The sequence below is a fragment of the Harmonia axyridis genome, chromosome 6 (assembly GCF_914767665.1).
Source record: "Harmonia axyridis chromosome 6, icHarAxyr1.1, whole genome shotgun sequence".
NCBI classification, from domain to species: Eukaryota; Metazoa; Arthropoda; class Insecta; order Coleoptera; family Coccinellidae; genus Harmonia; species Harmonia axyridis.
The window spans coordinates 36,478,715-36,504,575 of record NC_059506.1 but is presented as its reverse complement, the minus strand read 5'-3'; the positions used below and the strand labels follow the sequence as shown (position 1 = coordinate 36,504,575).

At 36.9% G+C, this 25,861-nt stretch overlaps 1 protein-coding gene across 1 annotated transcript; it reads left to right on the top strand.

Moving 5' to 3' along the window:
* Positions 1-245: 245 nt before the first annotated feature.
* On the top strand, positions 246-25,769 carry LOC123682954. Its single transcript, XM_045621810.1, has 15 exons — positions 246-613; positions 11,909-12,228; positions 20,717-21,010; positions 21,088-21,398; positions 21,483-21,623; positions 21,678-21,946; positions 22,015-22,460; positions 22,514-22,646; positions 22,707-23,140; positions 23,199-23,425; positions 23,479-24,060; positions 24,122-24,275; positions 24,329-24,590; positions 24,804-25,107; positions 25,212-25,769. Exons 1-15 carry the CDS (start codon positions 597-599, stop codon positions 25,500-25,502), a joined length of 4,185 nt encoding a protein of 1,394 aa, XP_045477766.1. The 5' UTR covers positions 246-596; the 3' UTR covers positions 25,503-25,769.
* Positions 25,770-25,861: the final 92 nt, after the last annotated feature.

The window sequence follows — 25,861 nt, the reverse complement described above, 5'->3', positions numbered from 1 at the left end:
TCCACAAAATTATGAAATTACGAACAATACTCCAATCGACGAAGAACCAACGCAATAATCCCCCTACCAACCCAAAAAAAAAAAAATTATTCAATTCTTCTCGACCCATCTCAAGGGTATTTTTTTCCCGACTAGACTCCCAGAAAACCCCGTGACCATCTCACGTGATCCCGAAACTTGTTTCCTTGGCGCTTTTCCACCACCTCCGGCGCCAAGGCGAGCCTACAAGAGGACAACGGCCACCTGGTGCTCTTCACAACCTACGAAACCGCTCACCATCACGGGCAGCGTACTGGCAACAGCTCGATCGCACAGCACACAGCACTGCTTTCTCTTCCTTCAGCAACTCAATTCACGTCCCTGCATCATCTCGGTTTCGGCGAGCCGTGTGAACGTCGTCTTTGCAGTGGTCAGTGCACCAGCAGTTTCGCGGACGCTCAGAACGTCACGGAGACGAGCTCTTTCTTTTACGCGATCGGGAGTGTTGGTCCTTCGAGTCGGATGATCGATTTGGCTGTAATGCGGTGGTTTTGAAAGGTGGTTTTTCGTTGTTTATTTTTCGAGAGAGAGAGATTTCTGGAGTGTAGTGGAACGCCATGGGGATGCTACTGAGGTAAGAGTGTTTTTTTGTTGGGTTTTTTTGGGGTTTTACTCGCTTGGTGTAACGTTGAAGTCTCCTGGGTTTGTTTGGCGTCTGATCCATCGTTGAAGTCTCCGTTGTTAATTCTTGCGCCAATTAGAGATCACAGTACTGTTTACTGTTCATGAGATGCTATTCATAATGATTGCTATTGGTTATTATATATCGATGAAAAGTTTTGAGGATAAGATCCTGCTGAACATTCAAGTGATTACCTTACTTATACAAAACTATATTTTTACCTAGCCCGATTTTTTGTTAGAGAAATTTTGTTTTTTTATACCCTTATAAAATCTTTCATGATTTTGATTAAAATCTTTTGCATGAAGCTTTAAGTTGCCATTCTACATCTAAATGCAAAATTTCATCTGTTTCAAAGTCGTAGTTTTGAAATAAGTAGGAAAACGAAATTTCGAAAGGCCATACTAGCGGAACCCCTAGTAGAATTTGGCTTATTAATGAACTTCACCGCAGCATTTGTGATCTGAACCTACCCTAATAATTTCAAGTTTCTATAAGTCTTTCCATTCGTGAGTTATCATGTTCAAAGACAGTCGAATATTTTTGAATTTGACCACAAAAATATAGAACTATCTTTATTTTATTTATGAAATAAACTTTATTATTATTATCTGTTCAGGGAACGACAGTTCAAAAACTGCTTACTCGTCTAAACTTGCCTTTAGAACAACTGCATACTCGTTGGAACTGCTTTAAGGATTCACTTATATACTTTTACCATAATATTTTCAAATCTCATCTTTTTTTTCTAATCTCGTAGTTAACGAATGAGATATTAACACAAAACCTTTTTCGTTCAGAATTTGGTAGAAAAATCGATTACTATACGGCATTGGTCCTCATAGCTGAAGATTATGATCTTGGGATTGTAAAATTCTTAATACATCATTCCTTGTAAATATTATAGACAAGTTAATTCAAAAGCCCTATAATACCTCAGGGGCGTAGTTTTCGGAGTATCATATCTTCAGTCGCCCCTAACGACTACGCCAATGACAATAGAGGCCATTTACAGCCATTTCCTAGTTTTCCTAACTTTCCTCCACAAAAAAGTTATCCTTCTTAAATGCTGCTAGAACGTACCGTTTTTGAGAAAAACCCGATAACACTGAAATCATTTTTCTCGGAAAAAGAACGTCCTGAAGGCTTTTAAGGGTACTTTTTTGTGAAGACAAGTCGAAAAAATCAGGAAATGGCTCTAATAGCCTATATCTTCATTGGCGTAGAGGTTAGTGGCGACTTAGGACACAATAACCCCGGGACTACGCCACTGAGACATTGTAGCAACTCAAGAAAAACATGAAAATATTGAAAATACTCCGAGTACAATATGCCCTAAAATTTAAATGCCTATTACTCCAACTCGTTCAGAATAAAAATAATAAATTCAAGTTATAAGGAAAAACCTGATTTTTTTCAAACTTTAACAGCCTGTATTTTCAAAACGAAGCTTGTTTATACGCATTTTTTTCCATGAAGAAGATATTCTAACTAACGCCAAAATTATTGAACAAAAATCTGGACTACCCTGTATAACAATTCCAGTTAATACGATTTTTCCAGAAATATGTACGGAACAAAAACGAATAACTTCGAACAACGTAGCGTGACATTTATTTCAAGATTTTTCTCAAGAATTTAGATAGCAGAAATAACGAAATTTGCATATCTCTGAAATCCCTAACAAAGTCATGCATCCATGTTGCAAGTGAACTTTCGCAAAACTAGATAATTAAACACCCAGTATTACTCAATCATTTCATCACATAGATCACCGAAATATGTCAAGCGTTAGACTGTTATTTGACTATTCTTTGTCTTCGAGTCTTTTTTTGTATATAACAAGTTCCAGTCGAGTTCGTCGCTTGCTCTTGTATTTGAATCTCCACCTTGTAATTTTCATTTTTTGCTTCTTCTCTAATTAAAATCTCGAAAATTTATTGATGTGTGACTTTGGTAGTTTGTTTGATCATTGGAGTTTACGAAAATGTAGGTATGTGTAATATTTTCACTTTCTCTATCGTTGAAATGAACAGAAATTCCTTTTAATTTGATGTGGTTGTTTATGTTTCTTCATTATTCATGTGTAAATTTGATTTACTTCCAAATAAATTACTTTGTAGTGATAAAAATGTCAAATTTTTCAAAACTATCAATTTCAAGGAAAGCATACTCGTGGATTTCCACGACGATGTCAAATTTCAGCCAAAAACTCAGAAATATTATTGAACAGCCACCTTATTCTCCTGATACGACTCCAGTCGACTTTTTCTCAATGTTACAAATTATTTAGATACTTAATGTATATGACAGAATTCTTTTGAGGAAATAAGACTTCCTGTTCGAAAAACACCCTGTATACCTTAAATTTCGAATGTCAACATCCTGGTTCTCACCCATATCCATCATCTTCCAACCTACCTACTAATCAACTTTATCTAGGCAATTCTCACATACTCTAAAATAACCTTTAATCATTTATGATCTTATCTACCTACTTGCAATTATTGAAATTAGTGTTTACATTGCTAACGTACAAATATTAACGCTAAATTCCATCACGTGTCTTTATTAGAGGATTGCAGGATTAACAAGAATTCTGTGAGTCAGTTTCTTCTTAATCTGATGTCAGAAGTCAAGTATCTAACCAGGTGTAGGTTGATAGGAGTGCCCTTGAGGGGTTTGAAGGGTAAAAAGCCCAATTTGTGTGCCACCTGCTATCCAATTATGTATTTTTATTATTAATTTTAAAAATTGGTTTCTTTGTTATGGAGAAGTCTCACGTCTCTATGATCCATCAGCTGATACAACAATGTGAATTTAGGTTATGTACCTTCGACGTTTAATATATTCTATGGTTCTATTCTATTCTTTAAAGAATAAGCATCAAATTTCGATATTCGAGGATCTATCAAAAAGATTTCATTTGAATTTCGTGTGTTAAAAAATTTGTTCTGGGCATAAATTGATTTTTTCTATGAACCTGATGCATCAATTCTTCTTCATCCTCTATGATTCATCGCTATTTCTATGATGATACTCCTTTGTGTCAACATCGAAATGTTCAATCAAATCAAAATGTTGAAAAAAAATGGTGTCTCCACAGATTAAAAATGATTTTGGGGACTCGATACTTCCCTTTTCTTCCGCTGGTGGCGCCTTTTAAGAAAATAGCTGTATTTCCATAGAAACCACAGAGAAAAATATTAATTTCTATTCCAAGAAGGCGTTTTACCGTCTTATTCGATCGTTGGAATCTCTAAAAAAAAAGGTGAGCATTAACATTGACATCCTTGAATTGTGCAACCCTCTACACATCGCTTGTTTACCTAACCCACTTCTTCACTATTTTCGTGAACGTGTTTGAATTATTGTTCTCGAGCTCTCAAGCGAAAGTGTTTTCGACTAACTTGTTTGTCTACCTTTTCACGTCAGTGAAAATGAGAGTAGGCTCACTGAGTCACGAACTTGTGCGGTACTTGACAGTCCAAAAATAGTCATGTGCTTTCTTTTTCGTTTCATCATAGAACAGGAAAGAATATCCATAATTATTCTGATTGGTTAAAGATTTATGATAGAGGAAAATCTATAAACACAAATGGAGGACTTGTTTGTTTAGAGCTTTCTAAAATTAGGCAAAGAGAAACAAGCAGTAATTCCTTTCAAATAAAACTATATTCTTTAGATTAGAATCAGACTGATACAAGAGAAAGATATTTATTTCATCGAGATATTCAAAACCCTAACCTACACTAAAATTTTCACATCTCTAGCACATCTTATTCAAGAGTTATTGTCAACGGCAGTCGGCCGGACAGAATCAATTTTAACCTCAACTCATTCATGAGTCAATCGAAATCAATCATTCAATCAACTCTCTATTTACAATTCGAAAACGACTCTGTAGAAGCGAGTAAAAATTAACCTAGAAAATGTGGATACCATTAATAATAATCACCTGAACCAAATAAATAATACCATCATTGACAAAGCCAAATTATAACGTTTAAAAACCCCTGCACATCAGTAAACAACGTATCTGGGTTTCAAATTGTGCAACTGACCTATCTGCTTACACTCATATCAAAAAGTTTCGTAACTCTCGTGAATTTCCAATTCGACTACTTCCTGCATACCCGCATATTTTTCTTATCGTCGATCGTACCAACAATTTTACGAGGGTCCAGTGAAATCTAATTTATGTAATTCTCGTTTACGACGACAACAGATTGGCAACACTTCTGAGAAACGTCAATTTCGGCCAATCGTGGGGGTTTTGCGGAATTTCGCTGGTTTTGATTGGTTTCGTGTTGACGTTTATTCAATTCTGCCAACATTTCGATATGAGGATTTGCCAAAACGTTAGTTAAATTCTCGAGAAATTAGTCATTTGATTTTTTGTCTGTCTGGATCATCAACCTTCCTCAGAAGGGACCTTGAGGGAGTCACATGAGAGGAAGATCCGGTATTATCTGACTCCAAAATAACACCCGGATCTATTCACAGAAAAACGTTAATTACATTGCCGGCTTGAGTCAAACTAGTTCTCAGATTATTGAAGATGATTTAATAATCAGTAATCTTTCCTTTCTTCTCCGATAAAGCAACTGTTGTTTCTCAATTTTGAGTTGTTATTGATGTATAACGATGAAGAAAGTTCTCTTCATCTGTTTGCAATGTAATAATGAGAATACGTTGTTCAATTTTTCAAACAGAGTAATAAATGGTTTGGGTTTACCTATTCAACTCATTTAAATCCATTCTACTGAGGTTTTATAGTCTGTCTGTAATTAATACTAATTATATGACTCGTTTTCTCATAATTCAACATTTAATATCCAATAATCTCCATTCAACACGTTTGAAAAAAATGCAGTATGAGATTTTAAAGATCTGTGAACAAAATCGACAGCCACAGAAATACAAATAACGAAGACCAACAAAAACTGTAATTACTAACAGGTGAGCGAACTACCACATGTAATTGTTTCATTATATGTTTACGTGGCCTTGGCACTTTCCACTTTCTCTTCCTAAATTTGTAGCTGGTAATGCATTGGTTCATCCGGTATTGAAATATATCTAAATTGGTCTGAGGTTGTTTATTTTCGCTTGCACCAACATAGCCGTATCAGGGAAGTGCGATGGACGTATGGTTTTATGATTTATCACACAAATTGAAATGGGCCCCTAACCTGTTGTTTCGAGAGGTTTATTTAGGCGAAGCAACGATCTACCTCGACAGAATTGGAAAATTTCGGAATTTTCAACCTTGGTCTAGTAGGTTATTCACCTGACGTTTCGCTTACTGCTGCGGTAAGCATCTTCAGAGGTTTCTAGGTCGTAGATTGTTACTCGACTCTGGATTTATGCTTTTAGCATTATAATCCACCTGGAATTTAAGAAATATGCTATCTCCATATTTAGCTAAAAGCTTCAAGAGTATATTTTTCATCCAAAATTGAATATAGAAAGGAGAAATTGCTACTGAATTCAATATGTGCTTTGAAGAGAAAAACGTAGCTACATTATATCTAAGTTACTGTATCTTGAGTAGTTCCTTTTAAGGTTTGACAAAGAGTAGCAAGGAGCTTAGATACATTTCAAAATTTATTATATCTCACAAATTAAAAAGCATCTTATATGTCGAAAAGTATGTTAGATTTATATTGAAAATTATATTAAATACCTAACATTTTATATAAGTTATAAAAATCCCACTTAGTCCTTAAAGGGTCTGAAAAGGTATATTATCGAGCATCTTAAACAGAAAAATAAGTATTAAAGTTCCTCTTTCAAAAGAGTAACTCGATATTCTAAATAACTTCGGATTCTCTTTTCAGAAAAATATTTTTAACATCAGAATAAGACGAATAAAACAATAGAAGTAGATGCCATGATATTTTCAATGTGACCAAATCGTAACAAATACTTTCACCTACGTTCAAAAGAAAAATACTAATCTACGCCCATGGCCACTAATCTGAAGATCAATAGTTAATAACTGAAATTATTTTCGTCTAGCTTAGCAATCAGACTGATATTTCTTCAGATGCAGAATGCAATTATGTGTCAGTGATCTTTGTGTTGGTTTTACAGCGGCTATAAAATTTTTTAATGAAAGATGCACTTCGTAATTGATGGTTGTACTTTAAGACGCCATGAAATTAAGTGTTACGATGAGATTTTTATAACATGCATTTCTTCATGGCAATCTACACAATGTACAAATAGAAACCTAGCAATTCAATTTTGAAGTTTTTAGTCTCGTGACTCCTTTTTTTGTTGACTATTTGAAATATTGTGTTGAATTAATGAATTCCATCAATTTCACTCCACCTAAATCTTTGGAACAGTGCAAAATAATTTGTGAATAGAAAAATGTTACTTTCTTTTTGTTGTTGTTTTTAGTATGTAATAATTAATCAAGAAATAGAAGAAATAATAATGGCCCATAAAATTTACACAGTTGTAACCTGATGTACTTTTGATGCTAATGAATTCATTGTTTCCCATTAAGATTCCTGCTTCCACTAATTTCTTATTTTATAACATCACTCACAATTCCATTGCATAACCTAAGATACTCATTTTTTAATAATTCATAAATCGTATTGGTTCCTTGATTCACTTTCATTGGAATCGTTATTAAGACCAGTTCGTTGAAATCAACGGTTGTAGTCGTAGAATCAATAAAAGTATACAGATAGGAACAAATTAGTTGATTATAAAAAATTATATTGAACGACTAGAATGCCCAGTTTGCTTTCACTGAACGACACTTTTATTGGATTTTAATTAGATGCTGTAAATAACAGTTCTTCATATAGGATAACCTGAAATATATTGCTCAATCTGAATGATTCACGTTGATGATGGAGAAATTAGCAAAGAATTTATTGGACCTATAATTCCGCAGTAATAACTTGATGTTTATTCCCAATCTCAATGACAGATGAACGATTATCACCTCAACAATTAGGTTGGCAACACTGAAATGTCACAGAACCATCAACCAATCACAATAGATTCTAAGTGAGAGAAGGGCTACGATTGGCCTACACTGACGTTTCTCTACAGGATGCCCAACTGAAAGTACCAATTACACTAGAATAAAATGAAAATTCCTATTTTCCAAGTAAGCTGTCATTAAAAATCAATATTTTCTCATCTCGTGAGATCAGTGTTCAAATCTGGGAACCTTCTCATTGTCTGAAGACAAAAGTAATTAACAATCAATCGATGAATGGTTACGGTAGCAATTAAAGCCACTAATTGATTCAGATAGAGTGATTGGGAAGTCACAACAACGTCTGACTTAATTGAGATGACTCAGGGCATCTTCATTTCTCAGTTCACAGTTCATAAAACCACAAATGGTTTCAATGTAGTGACTCAATTCAATGTGTGTTGAGGTATATTTCGTCATTCGACAACATTCTTTTCAAGATATTTGCGTTAACTTCCAGGTATTCAGTTTAATTAGGGAACAACAAAAAAAAAGTCAATTATAAATCTAAGATAAAACCGAAACAAGGAACAATATTTCAAGGGCTCTTTCCTATTCAAAATTATGCAAGAAACCTACTGGCACATAAGTTATTTTTAGAACGTTCAGACACAAACAGGTCAATTACAAAAAAAAAAACGTGTATCGGACCTTGATCTGGTAACAAGACTTAAATGGATGTTGTCTCATAACGCCTTAGAGTTTAAATCAAAGCAAATTCTTTGGATCTGATCCAAAACACAACCTGTTCTGTTCAAATTAGTCTAATGGTTGTCAAGTGAATTCATTTAATTGGAAGAATGGTCTTGTTGGGCAAGATGTGAATTGATTGAAGAGTGCTACATTTTTTTATGGTGTCTTATTTCTATCTGTTTGAATTGGAATTTCACAAATTGGATTTTAGATTTACTCATCCATTGTAATCAATCAACTCAACTTTACTGAGAGTTTTTAATAGATATCAACCTTCAAAATTTACGCAAGTATGCGTTATGGTCCTTTCATTTATTATCAACAAGTTTTTTTGATTGATCATCAGAAAATGGTTGCGAAGTAAGAAGCATTCTTATACGAAACAGAGATGAAGAGTCTGAAACAAGACATATCTGAAAAATTAAATGATTCATTTAAAGAGAATAAGAACTTATTAAGAGAATATGAACTTATTTTAGTTTGATCTTTTACCACTCAAACTCCGCATGAGTATAGAATACAGTTGAGTCAATTTGTCCACAACTATCTCCTGAGGCACACCTCATAAATTACATATTCCCGATACCTTGTTGACTGTACATATCAATCAGTTTACAAATTACAAACACACATGAAGAACGCAATCACACCAGCAAAAAAGAAATTGCTTCCTTGTTTTCCATTACCTAACAGAAACGAGGAAATTCTTCGTTTTTGTCAAACACCACGTGCACTCAGATTCCAATAAGAGAAAGTTCAGATATGTCTTTGGTATTCTCTACTAATTGGTAGGTATCTATCTGGATGATTGAAATTACAAGGACTGAACGATTCATCTGCCAAAGAAAGCACAACCTTCCTTCTTTCATTGTCATTCTTAAGGTTAGCTAAGTTTTTGACAGTTCTACTGACATTTGATTAACTGTATATTATGTAGTTTTATCCACTGAAATTTAAGCTAAGGATGTTCGTTTGAACTTTTTCCTTAGGGTAATCAAGCCTTCTAACCTAAAAATGAAGGCAACAAATGTTTCGTTGAGGACAGAACGCTTGACAGCCCTATTGACATTCGTGTTGAGGTTAAATTAGGTTAGGACTTGCAACACAAGCGTAGATCAGTTGGAATGCCAGTATTCAAATCTACGCTTATTCATCAGAAGGCCAACTAACCCAAGATTAGCTATTACTCGAAACATTGCTCAATCTCAAAGTAACGATCAATATAACAATCATCATAAGTCTTCGTGCTTGAAGACAACAAATGATGAACCTCATAACCCTTGGACGTTATTAACCCAAATTCCTTACAGAAAACGAAAGGAGTTGGTCATCTGCATAGCAAACAGAGAAAATTCAAATGTCCTTGTTCACCGTTGCATATAATCTACGGTTTCTAGAATTATGCAATATTTGATGCATCTGTGGATTGAATGCATAAATAACGGTATTTGATTGTGGTTAGATGTGTTTGGACAAGACGTTTGTTTCGATTAGCGCATTTGGTTCGAGACAATGTCTAGAATAATGAGTGTGTCAACGTCAGGAAATCGTAACCTAAAACTTTCAACCTTTCTGCTTCGTTTTGACGCGTTGTAAAGGGTGTTTTTTTTTAAAGCTATAGAATTTTAAATTGCAATAAAACAACGATGGATTATTCGATTGACATGAATTTCATTTATCCGCAAGATAATCTTGTGGCATTACATTTTAAATATGATTTCTGGCATATGACCGCCACGGCTGGCTCGGATGTAGTCCAATTTTCGATGACTTTTTCCAACATTTGTGGTCGTATATCGGCAATAACACGGCGAATGTTGTCTTCCAAATGGTCAAGGGTTTTTGGCTTATCCGCATAGACCAATGACTTTACATAGCCCCACAGAAAGTAGTCTAGCGGTGTTAAATCACAAGATCTTGGAGGCCAATTCACAGGTCCAAACGTGAAATTAGGAGGGCACCAAACTTGTCTTTCAATAAATCGATTGTGACACGAGCTGTGTGACATGTTGCGCCGTCTTGTTGGAACCACAGCTCCTGGACATCATGGTTGTTCAATTCAGGAATGAAAAAGTTAGTAATCATGGCTCTATACCGATCACCATTGACTGTAACCTTCTGGCCATCATCGTTTTTGAAGAAGTACAGACCAATGATTCCACCAGTCCATAAAGCGCACCAAACAGTCAGTGTTTCTGGATGAAACGGTGTTTCGACATACACTTGAGGATTAGCTTCACTCCAAATGCGGCAGTTTTGTTTGTTGACGTAGCCATTCAACCAGAAGTGTGCTTCATCGCTAAACAAAATAAAATGGACGTAGTGCGCGATACGAATTCCGCACAGAACCATTATTTTCGAAATAAAATTGCACTATTTGCAAGCGTTGTTCAGGCGTGAGTCTATTCATGATGAATTGCCAAACCAAACTGAGAATAAATCACTTGACAGCTGTTAAATCGGTCGCCATCTTGAACAGTAATGCCAACTTGAAGTTATATACCTCGAAAAGAACACCCGTTATAATGCTATCAAAATACAGCATCGAAGAAGTGAGTTCTGGAAAAATCAAGCTCTATTCAAGAGAATGCAAAATAAGATTAATCTGGAAAAGAGGCTCTGTGTAATGAATGAATACCTCAACCATCTTCTATGAAAAAATGACACATTTAACGTCAGAATTAGTGAACACAGATATTCATAACCCTATAATCAAATTAGATGTCAGTTTGACACCTGACAAGTTGAGGTACAGTGTGAAAAATGTCAGAATTGAAGCATAAAGTAACGACGTTTTCTGTAAACTCTACAGTTGATGAAATCATCGTTTTATTCGATATATTCAAAGAATTCATTCAACAATTATTATTACTGACGAGCGTACAAAAGCGTCAGAATTATATTCATCATTCTTCTAAACGTGTCTGTCATAATTGAAGCCAACATAATTGCCAACTTAAGGCTAGCACACCTCCCAAAAACGACAGTAGAAAAACCAGTTGGTATCATACGAAACTAGACAGCGCTAAGATCATCTTTCAACTCCTCCCACCTCAAAAAATCAAACGGAATTAAAGATAACGCACAGATCCGCGTATCTTCAATTCGAAGAGAAACGATATCGTAGAAGAGGGGCAACAAAGCAATGTCAGATTTTTTTTATTGAACGATGAAGAATGAGGATGCCACTTTTGAATTGCCAATCGTTCGAGGAATTTATTGACTATTGAATATTCAAGGCGATTGTGACAAAGCGTGTAATTTAGCGCTGAAGACGGTAAAAGTCAAGGATTTGCTCATCTTCTCGGAGATAATCCTTCTCTAATCGAGTTTGTTTCCTCCATTTTTTATTCACGCAACTAGAGAACACGTTAGCCATCATTACCAGCGCTTCTTGATTCTTATCTTAATTATATACCAGAGAAAACTGCGTCTTTTTTGTCCTCTAACTATATTACTTAGTTATACTTTACTACACAAAAGATTTCAACATAAAATTGACACTCTGTGATCACTAGAATCTCAAAACGTTCTTCTTCTTTCAGACACCTGACGTTTGCCCTGTTCTTCTTCTTCTTCTGCCTGTCACTGGACTCGTCTTGGGCGGATTCGTCTTTCAACATCAGCAGGTACATTAAAGACATTCCAGAGGACATCAAACTAGGCGTGCAAACCTCTCTAAAAATCGAGGAAGAGGTTAGACAGAATGGAAAACAAAAGAACTCGTGTGCACCACAAGAACCAATACCTTGCCCACCTGGGAAATACAGGAGGCCTAACGGAGAATGCAACAACATAAGACATCCTAGATGGGGTAGCAGAGGCACTCCCTTCTTGAGGTATCTACCTCCAACGTACGCAGATGGTGAGTTAAATTACTAAACTTAACCATAAGACCAATAATGACCAAAACTATTTCATTCAAAAAAATCTAATAACCAGATCAACAGGTCTCGAATTGGCTAGATTTTGCCTACTGAATGTAACGCCAATCTTCTTCTTCTTCTTCTCAAATCACTTATTGGTGATTTAATGGGTTCGCATTTAGCATGTACCCAGATTGGTAGCTTACTCTGTGTTTGATTGATTTCTTATTTTCTCTGACTTTCCCACCCTCAAAAACCCAGAGAGAATAAAGGATAAGGTTGGGTTATTTTCATATGAGGGATCAAACATCCAATGTTAGTAGGTATCTACTGTATAAACAAGATTCTTCTATATCTTTCATCAATCTGTTGAATCCATTTTAAATTTCTATTTTACCTATTTTACAAATATTGCTTATATTTTAATATCTGAACATTCCAAAAATTCATTCAATATTTGAACTATATCAATGCTATCTGTAAAGATTACTTCATAAATATTAATGGGCCTTTGAATCTCAAACTTTTCGAGTTTTGTGTATAGTGTATTAATATTGTGTACATTCAGGTTAATGTAACGCCAATGATATTTGTTTTGATTCTCCTCCATCTGTCAAATTTGATAGCAAATGAAAACGACGTATGCTCCCTCTGTCTATGTTCATTACTCTGTGCCTAGCACCATGATTTTTCGACGTCGGCAGACCATAGATCGTGATGGGTCGGATCATAGATTTCATCACGCTTGCCAACCTTTCGAATCGATCAAAATCGCCCCAGTTATCTAACATTTCAACGAAATGTGGAACCGTTATCCAACCACCATGAAAAGCATAAGCGTGTAAATAATACATCTTCGTTCTTACGCAAGAGGTGGTTCAAAGAGCCGTCTAATAAATACACAGACAATCGAGAATGAAAAGATGCTGCTAGATCTACCAAGGTAAACTGCGAGAAAAGTGGAATAGCATTGACCCAGTGTGGTGGAACGAACTGGAGAAAAAAAAATTGTGCTTAATGATATGTTCGTATGCAGTTCTCGTTGGTATTCTGGCATGTTAAGCCAGTGTGGGCGTTGACAGTAGTTGTCAATGTTAATGATTAGTTGAAAGCAAGTAATGCACGTAGGCATTAATGTGGATAAGTGTGTTAGCAGTACGAAGCTGCGTTTCGTCTGGTATGGTTGGCAATCTTCGTCAGAAAAAGTTTTGTTGTTTAGTTCAGGAGATTCCTTGAGCAAGGTGTGAGAGAATATTCTATGGTCCTTTGAACAAGTTTGAAGTTCAAAGAATCCTTATCTCTTATAAGAGACTTTTCACTTTAGATAACCCATGATTTCTATGAATGGTGAGAAAAAAACAAAGTGGTAAAACCATGTTAAGTTACTAAAAGGAGCTCTTCCCAAACCCAAAAGTTACTGAAGCAGCTGTCCAAGTTTTTTATATGTAGATCCCCCACAAAAAGGATTGTAAACCTGTAGGCAGAGATATTCTTGACATAACATGTTTGATAAACTATTTGGTACATCGATACTCATCCAGTTGGAAGGAACTATATATTGACAGTTTACTTTTAAAGCAATGTGGCATATTCGGATGTATAGATCAATACATTTGGATATACTATTCAACTATAAAGGTTGAGTTATTTAACCAATCCGTTGAATTAACAAATTGCAAGAAATTGAATAATTTGAGGGGACTCTAATAGATCCTTGAGGTGCACCCAACCCAAGATCACATGAAGCAAAAATATAACACATGACAAATCTTGAATGTATGAAATAGTCCCCATTTTTTAAAGAATTTGATTTGTGAAGGTTGAGCCTCAAGGTTTTTTTATGCCCCCAAAATATTAAATTTCCTGAAATCTCATCAATTTGCCTTTCCAACGGCTCTGTGATTTATCTTCATCCACAAAACTACATAACATAGCGTCAACAAAAGAGATTGCCAGAAATTGATTATTCAAATGGGCAGCTAACAATCTAAAGTTAAAATCTACCAAGAACGATAATCAGAATAAGAACTTGGTCTAACTGAATTGGTTCCATTTCCTCTATCTTGTGAAGGGAGCACCAAAAGGGCCTGTTGGGATACCTGAATTTTCTGCAAAATCTTCATTTAGCTGTTTAAATAGCTCTGTTATGGTCGAGCTAAACTAAAGAGCCATTCGAAATTTAAATTAAGAATATTGCAGGAAATTCAATATTTCGGGAGTACCCTGACAGACCCTTGAGGCTCACCCTTCTTAAATATCAAATCAAACAAAAATCGGACCCATTTGTGTTCGTACAAGATTTCATTTGGCATTTTCGCTTGATTTGATCATTCTGAAGATTGAATTTCCATATTTAATAGGGACCCTAACAGAACCTTGAGGTTCACCCTCCTCAAAAATCAATTCCAGCGAAAATAGCACTTATTTGGTTCGTTCTAGATTTCTTTCGGCATTTCTATCAGATTTGAACTTTGTGAAGGGTGTGCCTCAAGGTTCTGTTAGGGACCCCACGAAATATTGAAATTACCGCAATTTTGGCCAAATTCACAGCGTTTTCTCGTCGTAAACGCCAAAACTGGCCGAGAACGTACATTGTTTACAATACCGCTTTCGCTCGTCCTCGTTTAGTTCAGAATCGACGACGTCATTTGCATAAACTCGATTTTCGTCTCGATTTCTTCGCCGAAACGATGATGTGAGGCACGCGTCAGGGCGCGGCGTGATGACTCCATCTCGAGCATCAAGTTTCTTCGTTTCTCATATCCAGTTTTTCGGCGTCGAACGTCGATTGTGTGCGGAGAAATTAGAAACCACGGTCACGTGCCAGGCTGGCGGATGGATATGTGTGGGAAAGTTTTCGAGACTGGCTGTTATCGGAGCGATCGTTGAGAGGAGATTTTTCAGCCAATGGTGAGGCTGGAAGCGCGAAACGAGCAAAAATCTGTTTTAAACATCGAGTTACGTTTAGAATTTACCTAGAAAAATTCGTGACGCCGATTTTTAGATTAGGAAGACGTGATGTGCGTAACTGGCGGTCTCCCACCCGGATACTGCTCCCGTCAAACACTTTTTGGCTTCACAATTATAATTCCCTAGTTCAAATATACATAAAGTATGGAACAAATTCATTTTAAGCTGAACAAATTCATTTTAAGCTGAACAGACCATTGTAAGAAATAATCCTGAAACACGTCAATTGTTTATTTTAATTTACCGTATTTTAAAATAATAATCTAATATACAGGGTGAATTACTTTCGAGTAATAAAGTCACCGTCATTTTTTTTAAATGGAACACCTCCATTTTGTCTCAATTTTCCGATAACTCTAGCTGAGCTGATTCCAAAAATGTATTACATGTTGATTCCAATTGGTACAGGGTGGATAAAAAGACAATAGTTTTGTGTCTGCTCATAAAGTAACGCGTAACATTTTTTATTAGTTGAATTAACAATATTATCAAAAATACTTATTGTTTTGCGGCAATTGGTTTGAATGTAACACCCTGTAGTTTGTTACATTTTTAGATTGATAAAAATGTATAATAATAAGAAATAATTTCTTTCATATTCTGTCTGCTAGACCACATATACCAAACATGTTCGGAAACAGCTAATTTTTATTATCTAAAAATAATCTAAAAATGTAACAAACTACAGGGTGTTACATTCAAACCAATTTCCGCTTGACAATAAGTATTTTTGATAATTGTCAATTTAACTAATAAAAAATGTTACGCGTTACTTTATGAGCACACACAAAACTATTGTATTTTTGTCCACCCTGTACCAATTGGAATCAACATATGATACATTTTTGGAATCAGTTCAGCTAGAGTAATCGGAAAGTTGAGACCAAATGGGGGTGTTCCATTAAAAAAAAATGACGGGTTTTCACAGCTTGGCTTGATATTCAAGCTACTTGACTCAAGCTCAAGTTGCTTGAAATCAACTCAAGTTCAAGTCAAGTAGTGGTTTTTCAATGTCAAGTACTCAATAAATAAATAGTTGACTTGACATTGAAAAACTTCTACTTGACTTGAACTTGAGTTGATTTCAAGTCAAGCTCAAGCTACTTGAGCTTGAGTCAAGTCTCTTGAATATCAAGCCAAGCCGTGAATCTCTAACGAAAGCTCAAAAGTTCTTTGGTTTGCGAACTGTGACTGCAAATTTTTCACCATTTTTGTAGTAAATTTTAACATTTTGAATGTGATGTTGAAGCTTGTATTGATCAAAATGAAACCTCTTATTGGAAAACCCTGTACAAGCTTTATGAACACAAAATTTCAATCAAATCTATTGAACAGATTCAGTGAATCTCCAATTGGATCGCCAATTTTTAAATCATTTCCTATGGCTATATTAACGAACCAATGGTCCACCACATTCGGATTTATATAAATTTAAAAACTTTCAAAGATAAAGTCTCATAATCCGTTCAATACTACTCAGACCTCTTATCTCAATGTTTTTCACAATAGCAATCGAAAGTGAGAAAGAACAGAGATAATTTGTAATTTTCTCTTGTCAAGCGATACCAGTTTGAGTGGTGCTAATGATACCGATTTATATGATGATACTGTTGGATTGTGGTAAGAGTGAAATTTCCACGAAGAATGTTGCCTGTTAATGATTCAAGATCTTGGACTGAACTTGATTCGGAAGTAAAAGTTGATTGGACAGGTCGAGCACAATCGAAAAGTGCAGTTTGATCTGAACGCTTTGGGTTTTATATCTGCGGAATTGGTCAGAACAGCTGATTCTTTTATACTGGTATAAAAAGTTAACAAGATATGTATAAATATATCGATATATCCATTGTTGGTTCGATTTAGATTATCATAGACCAAATATACAGACTGGGTTTTAAGTGCCTATAGAACGTAGGGATTCATCAAGCCAAGTAGCTTGACATTTTAACCAACTATTTGACTTGAAAATCAAGCTCGTGAAAAATTACATACTTGAGCTTGACTTTCCTTGATTTTAGATATGTATTACTTGACTTGATATCAAGCTACTTGATATTACTTGAGCCTGATATGCACGCGTTGCACGGCATATATTTCTGCAATCTCGTGCGCGCTCAGACTAAATAAGGGGATTCCTCGAGCGCCAAGAGACTGAAGCATTCGCCAGTGTGACTTTATTAGTAGTTTTCTCTAATTTCTTCAAAATCTATTGGTAGATTTTGGTAGTTTCAGAAATATCTTTCCAAACTTGGCCAAAATGGCCAAGGATTTTTTATAAACGCCAGCATCTTCAGCTCCTGTTGAAAGACAATTTACCAGAGCGGCTCTTACAGTTACAAAAACCTGCAATAGGTTAGGCGACAAATCTATAGGATGCCTCATGTGACTTAGATTCTGGATGGAAAATTATAAAATCAAATAAAGCCTGGAAGTTTCTCAACGTTGAGAAACTTTATGCTTCTATTATTTTTCATTTTGTTATGATTTATAGTGATTTAATTTATGTTTCTATTTCAAAAAAGTTGAAATTTTCAGTTCTTGTGTACAAAAAGTTCAATAAATGAAAGGGTTTTTTGCAAGGTTCCTTCTCAATTCATCATTTTGTTATGATTCATAGTGATTTAATTTATGTTTCTATTTGAAAAAAGTTGAAATTTTCAGTTCTTGTATACAAAAAGTTCAATAAATGAAAGGATTTTTTGCAAGGTTCCTTCTCAATTCATCATTTTTTCATTGATTTTTCACTACACAATAATACTGCCAAAACTCAAATGCTTGATATGATTCAAGTACTTGATAAATGAATACTTGACTTCAGATCGAAAAACTACTACTTGACTTGAAATCAAGTCAAGCTCAAGCCAAGTAGCTTGAAAATCAAACCAAGCCGTGAATCCCCAATGAAACGCCTCATTTATCTCAGAAAAATTGCATGATTTTGATGTATACCTACATTCAATTCTGTGGTCCCAAAGATCACGCAACAAATATATTCTTGTTGGATAAATAACTATTTTCGATTGGTCATTAGTTTGATTTTCCGATCGATCGATTTTAAGAATACGAATCTCCATAGAAACCCGGTTTCATCCTACTAAGTTATCACTTTGGGTTCAAGATCTTTTTCTTGAGAAAACTTTAAAATGCATGGAATGGATTCAATGGTCCTTCACAAAGAGATTGAAGAGTAACCACGCTTAGTATCATAAATTCCTTAAGTGGTTAAGTCGGTTTTCAGCTCCGAAGAAACAGGAAGCTAAATTGTAACATTGATATCTCGGCAACTGTCAAGAATTTCCTGGTCATGTGGGGTATCGTTTCGAGCAAACCAACACTTTCCTACACGCCACAACCAACAGCATCTCAAAACACTTTACGGTTCTCCAGATATCTCAAACCCCCAGCGTCCGGAGAAAGTACCGGCGAACTCATCGGTGACGTCACCGCCGCGAATGTCAATCCAATTGTTTATGGGTTTTCGACCGCAGACCGCTCTGATCTGCCTTTTAAAGGACGGGTCACGTGCCTTACTTTCCCTCTCAATGACCCAGTGAGAAAGCTGGCGATCGACTCGCGTTTCCTGCCGTTGAGCGGTACCAACGTGGACGACCGTAGATGACGTGGGCGCCAAAAATTGCAACGCCGGTGCGAATGATGGGTATTGATGCGATATTTTTAGCGGTTTGGTCGACCTTTCTCTCTCACTTTGAACTTATACAGGAAATCGGCAATCGATAGGGATTTGATTGGTTGAAGAGAAAGTGACTTTTATCTACACTTCTACACGGAACTTGTGGAAGATGTGGTTTGGTTTGTGTTCGTTTTGTAGGGTTTCTCGTCTTAAGACCAACTAAAACAGTGGTCCAACTTTTGATTGGATAACTAAAGCTAAGTTCCCTTAAACTCGCTAGGTACCTTTGATATGTACTAAATAGGAAAAACTGTTCTTCTAAATGTTCGAAATTTCATCCGGTGAAGCATCAAAAACAGATTGCTTCAAGCTATAAGGCTCAATACCTTCCAGGTTCCTTTAAAATAAAAAAAAACGAATGATAATTCGGTTGAAAAGTTCACTCTCTTGCAGACAGAAGCCCTTTTTCTATCTATATGTGCAAAATAAAGCTCAACATATCCATATACAACCCTGAGGAACTTAGAATAAAATAATAAAAGCTCTTTTCTGGCCTGGGAGTGTTGTAATAACATAAAACAAAGGGACTCTGCTATAAGAGCCAAGCATATTGGTACTGAAGGCAATGAGCAATGTTCAGGAACTGATCAGCTAAACTAGCATCCTTTTGAGCAATCATCATGAAGTAATAACAATGTTGACAGATTTGCTAATATGATAAAAGATCTCTTTGGAAATTGTTTAGCATAACATAAAATGAAAGCAGTAATCCAAGGCTCCTTAATAAAGGGTATTTTTTTAGAGCTATAGAACTTTAAATTGCAATAAAACAACGATGGATTATTCGATTGACATGAATTTCATTTATCCGCAAGATAATCTTGTGGCATTACATTCTAAATATGATTTCTGGCATATGACCGCCACGGCTGGCTCGGATGTAGTCCAATCTGGACGTCCAATTTTCGATGACTTTTTCCAACATTTGTGGCCGTATATTGGCGATAGCACGGCGAATGTTGTCTTCCAAATGGTCAAGGGTTTGTGGCTTATCCGCATAGACCAATGACTTCACATAGCCCCATAGAAAGTAGTCTAGCGGTGTTAAATCACAAGATCTTGGAGGCCAACTCACAGGTCAAAAACGTGAAATTAGGAGGTCACCAAACGTGTCTTTCAATAAATCGATTGTGGCACGAGCTGTGTGACATGTTGCGCCGTCTTGTTGGAACCACCGCTCCTGGACATCATAGTTGTTCAATTCAGGAATGAAAAAGTTAGTAATCATGGCTCTATACCGATCGCCATTGACTGTAACGTTCTGGCCATCATCGTTTTTGAAGAAGTACGGAACAATGATTCCACCAGCCCATAAAGCGCACCAAACAGTCAGTTTTTCCGGATGTAACGGTGTTTCGAAATACACTTGAGGATTAGCTTCACTCCAAATGCTGCAGTTTTGTTTGTTGACGTAGCCATTCATCCAGAAGTGCGCTTCATCGCTAATGGACGTAGTGCGCGATACGTATTACGCACAGAACCATTATTTTCGAAATGAAATTGCACTATTTGCAAGCGTTGTTCAGGCGTGAGTCTAGTCATGATGAATTGCCAAACCAAACTGAGAATAAATCACTTGACAGCTGTTAAATCGGTCGCCATCTTGAACAGCCATGCCAACTTAAAGTTATATACCTCGAAAAAAAAACACCCTATGCAATTAATCGAATCTAATATATTGGAAAGATCATGAAACGATATGTTGTTCAATAAAAAGCATACCATTCGCAAGAAACAGGGTTAGGCCACAAGTGGCGATTGTTTCCATAACCTAAGCTCTAACATAAAATAGAATAGTTCTTACCTTTCTCAATTCTTCTTTCCAGGTATATCCAAACCGCGTCAGTCAATCACTAACCATGCACTTCCCAGTGCTCTAGATGTCGCTCGTTCCATCCAAAATACCCAGATAGAGAATCATGAGTCAGTCACAGCTCTACTTGGTGCTTGGGGAGAGTTCCTCCTTCACGACTTGGCAGGAACCGGAAACCTTAAGGTCTCCCGTTGCTGCGACAAATCAAAAGATCAACACCCTGAATGTTACGGAAAAATTTCTGCAGAACAGTGCAGGGAATACATGAGAACCTTGCCCACCATGGAGATGGAGAACTGCAATTTTGGTAAGCAACAAAACAATTCTCAACATATAATTAATTATCTACATAAAAATCATCACCTCAATATTACCTCTTTGCAGAGTACAGAAACCAGATGAACCTAGCCTCAGCATTCTTGGACGCATCAGCAGTATACGGCAGCACTGAAGCTCAGATCTCAAAGTTGAGGACTTACGACGCTGGCCTAGTCAACATCTCTTCATGCTTTTCCTGCCAAACCAACGCCTTGTACTCTGCTATATTGCGCGAGCACAACAGAATAGCTGTGAACCTGGCTAAGCTAAACCGTCACTGGCCTGATGATGTCATATTCTACGAAGCTAGGAGGATTGTAGCTGCAGAAATACAGCATATCACCTACAGCGAGTTCTTGCCCATCGTTCTTGGAGAGGTGAGTAGCAAGGGTCCGTATTTGGTCCTGTTTAATTCGGATATAACCTGTTTCGATACTTATTTTGGACCTTTCTTGTTGCAGGAAGCTATAGTGAACTCAGATTTGGAATTGAAAAGTCATGGAAGGTTCTCCAAGTACTCTAGTTCCCAGAAAGCTGGTATATACAATGCTGTAGCACTTGGTGCTCTACCTGCTCTTATGTCCTTGATGCCAGTCAGATTGGTAAATAGTGTCAAGTGTTTGTTGAACTCCCAGACTCAGCTTTTCTTTGTATAGATGAACGAGACAGTGTCAAACTTCGCTGAAATGATTGATATGCTCATAAAAACACCGGCTCAAGTACCTAGCTTGCATATGGCCATCAATTTGAGGTCTGACTGGGACACAGCTTCCTTGTTCATCCATATGGGAAGAGATCATGGACTCCCAGGTTACACAACATGGTTGAACTCGGCTAGAAATGCTACCAGGAAGTACAAATTTGAAGATTTGGAGAAGATGGGTATGAAGAGGGAATATGTCAAGGCTCTCAAGTATCTTTATATGTAAGTTTTTGCTCCTAGAGTAATACTTATCTTTTAAGTTTCGTAGCACTAACTGATGGGCATTTTAGGGATCCTGAAGATGTAGACTTTTTGGTGGGAGCGGTCTTAGAGAAACCTATGCCTGGTGCTGTTGTCGGAAGAACACTCAGTCATTTACTGAAGCAACAATTTATACTACTGAAAATAGCTGATCGGTTCTGGTACGAAAATGATCTTCCTCCAAGCTCTCTCACCACAGATCAACTGACGGAGATCAAGAAAACATCGATTGCTGGACTCTTGTGCGCCAATACAGACTACTTGGACAAAATTCAACCTAAAGCTTTCTTCCAAGAAGATTTATACCTAAATGCTAAAATATCTTGCGACCACTACTCGATGCCACAGTTAACACCATGGCTGGAAATGGACCATATGGCCGATCTGTCTGATGACATTCTGATGGATGCCTTGTCCAAAGCTGAACAGGAGGTTTTAGAGCGTAGGAAAATCGAGTTCCAATCTTGGAAAGAAGGTATGTTCGATTTGTTCAGCGATTTTGAACAAAAGTAACCTTATTGTTTTTAGGACACAGCGCAGATCCTAAATCTCCTGTAGGCACAGCTGCCTCTTTCAGTAAAGCCAACAGGGCAGCTCTGAAACTCGCCAATACATCTTTACTTTTCGAATTTGCATCAAATGAAATCATTAACTCGTTACTGTAAGTCCTACTTCAATCTTTAAAGATGATCAAATTTTCATGAGGGTTTTTTCAATGTAGAAACCATAGAAGGAAACGTCAAGTTTTCGACAACAGCATCTTCTTAAGAGACGATCTGTCCAATGGACTTCAGAACGTAGACATTTCATCTCTGATAGCTGCATCTTTCTTGGAGGACCCTACTTGCGATGATAGTGGTCCATGTGATCCAACAACTCCGTTCAGAACCATGACAGGTCACTGCAACAACATCGCTAACCCTAGTTGGGGAAAAAGTTTAACGACTTTCAGCAGGCTTCTTCCTAGTGTTTACGACGATGGTATATCAAGACCAAGAGTGGTAGGAGCTACTGGACAACCTCTACCATCACCAAGAATTGTTTCTTCAGTAATACACCCCGATATAAGCAATCTACATTCGAGATACACTTTGATAACCATGCAGTTTGCACAGTTTGTTGACCACGATCTAACAATGACACCAATTCATAAAGGTGAATATCACTCAGTTGTTTTTTGAAGGGTTTTTACTAATTCTGATATTTCAAATAGGTTTCCACGAATCTATACCGAATTGTAGATCTTGCGACAGTCCTAGGACTGTACATCCTGAGTGCAATCCTTTCCCTGTGCCACCAGGAGATCACTATTATCCAGAAGTTAACATAACATCTGGACAGAGGCTTTGCTTTCCTTTCATGAGATCTTTACCGGGACAACAGTCTCTTGGGCCTAGACAGCAGGTCAATCAGAACACTGCATTCTTAGACGCTTCTCAGGTGAGTTTTAAGAAACTTTGCTTCCGTTCAGAGAAGTAACAAGCATTTTGCAGGTCTATGGAGAGAATCTTTGCGTGCTTAAAAATCTGAAAGGATTAAGAGGAAGAATGAACTCAACACAGCACCCAGTTAGAGGCAGGGAACTCCTTCCACAGTCAGATTCTCATCCTGAATGTAAATCAGCATCAGGACTTTGCTTTATAGCCGGAGATGGAAGAGCTTCTGAACAGCCTGGTTTAACGGTTATCCACACTTTGTTCCTTCGTGAACACAACAGACTTTGCGAAGCACTTCGTGAGATCAACCCTCATTGGGACGACGAAAAGGTGTTTGAACACGCTAGGAGAATCTTGATTGCTGAGAACCAACATATGACCTACAACGAATTCTTACCTCGTGTGCTGAGCTGGAATGCCATGAATCTATACGGTCTTAAGCTTTTGCCACAGGGTTACTACAAAGGATACAACCCCAAATGTAATCCTAGCATAGTTAACGAATTTGCCGCTGCTGCATACAGAATTGGACATTCTCTTCTAAGACCTCATATACCTAGGATGAACCAACACTATCAAGTCGTAGATCCACCGATTTTGTTGAGGGATGGGTTTTTCAAGGTTGATATGATAATGCAGGTAGGTACCATTGTTTTATTGAAGGTTAAGCAGTGTTTTACAATTGTATTTTTTTCAACAGACTGGAATGGTGGATGAAATTTCTAGAGGTTTGATTTCAACACCCATGGAGTCCTTGGATCAGTTCATCACTGGGGAAGTTACAAACCATTTGTTTGAAGACAGAAAAATACCATTCTCAGGCATTGATTTAGTTGCATTGAATGTACAGAGAGGTAATGATTATGATTTAACAACAGTATTTTTTCTAACTTTCAATTATCTGCAGCTAGAGACCACGGTATACCTTCTTACAACAACTACAGAGCACTTTGTAACCTTAAGAGAGCTACAACTTTTGACGATCTAAGCAGGGAGATTCCACCAGAAGTCATAGCAAGATTGAAGAGGATATACGCCACCGTGGACGACATAGATCTTTTCCCTGGTGGAATGAGTGAGAGGCCTTTACAGGGTGGTCTTGTGGGGCCAACATTCGCTTGTATCATCGCCATACAGTTCAGACAACTCAGGAAATGCGACAGATTTTGGTAAGACCATCAAATGAGTTAACAACTAAGTATAATATGATTGCCATGGAAACCATTGCAGTTACCATGACAACCGTTAAAGTTTCCATGACAACCATTTCAATTTCCATGGCAACTATCTCAGTTGTCATGACAACTGTCAGTATTGCCATAGAAACCAGTTCAAAGTGTAAGTCAACGTTTATTTAACGTTTCTTATTCATTTATTTTCAGGTACGAGAATATTGACCCGACTGTTCGTTTTACTGAGCACCAACTAGCAGAAATCCGTAAATCCACCCTGGCCAAATTGATCTGCGACAATATGGACCACCCTGGAGAAATCCAGAGGGCAGCATTCGATCTTCCGTCCAACTTTTTGAACCCTAGGGTAGATTGTAGGAGTTTGCCAGCCATAAATTTGAATGCTTGGAGGGAAAGTTCCAGTAATGGCTGCATTATTGGCGACAGACATGTGGAGGTTGGAGAGAGTGCCTTCCCCTCTCCTTGTACCAGCTGTATATGCAACAGTGATGGGGTAGGTTCCATTAACTTTTACATAACTTAAAGATATTAATATGTTATGTTTTTGAATTTGGTTTTTGTTGGATTATCAGTTTTTTTAATGGGTGATTCTTCCAGGGCCAATGTGCATCTTTGAGGGTGACAGATTGTAACCAGCTTCTCCGGGAGTGGTCCAGAGAAGCTGTAATGAGAGACGAGGTTTGCACAGCTCAGTGTGGCTTCTTTCTGCACAGGGGCGGAGTGCAGTCCAGCTCATCAGCCAATCTGAACGCGGGGTTGATACCTCCTCCAGCCAGGCATTTAAGAGCCAGGCAGATAGGAAGAAACAACTTCCAGAACTTCAGAAACGACTTCAGCCCCTTCTCAGGCTTCAAGTTTCCCGATTTAACGCCCTTCATAGCAAAGTGAGAGCGTCAGTGATATAAAGTGTCATTTAAAAAAAGAATATATGAAACTTTCCAAAACGTGAGAATTTGTATATTGTGTAAATACGAGTGGATTATTTACCAATGTTGTTGATCATGAAGGCGGTTTCCTCTGGCGTCGAAATTATGATCTCTTCGTGCTAAATACGTGAAAGTATGAGATTTAGACCATCGTATATCGTTGTTTTATTTGAATGATTGCACGAATTTAATTGTGAAAAGTATTTAAATATATTATTTTATTTTCTAATCTGTTGTTTCGTCATTATCATTATCCCTTTCCTTTCTTGTCGATGATGTTTCTTTTATTTTTTTCTCATCATATTTATTAACTATAAGTTT

What these genes read in the sequence shown, in the direction of transcription:
- LOC123682954 (XM_045621810.1), top strand. An exon ending in TGCCCATCGTTCTTGGAGAG is followed by an intron (nt 21,399 to 21,482) that starts GTGAGTAGCAAG and finishes TTCTTGTTGCAG; the next exon opens with GAAGCTATAGTGAACTCAGA. An exon ending in GCTCTCAAGTATCTTTATAT is followed by an intron (nt 21,947 to 22,014) that starts GTAAGTTTTTGC and finishes TGGGCATTTTAG; the next exon opens with GGATCCTGAAGATGTAGACT.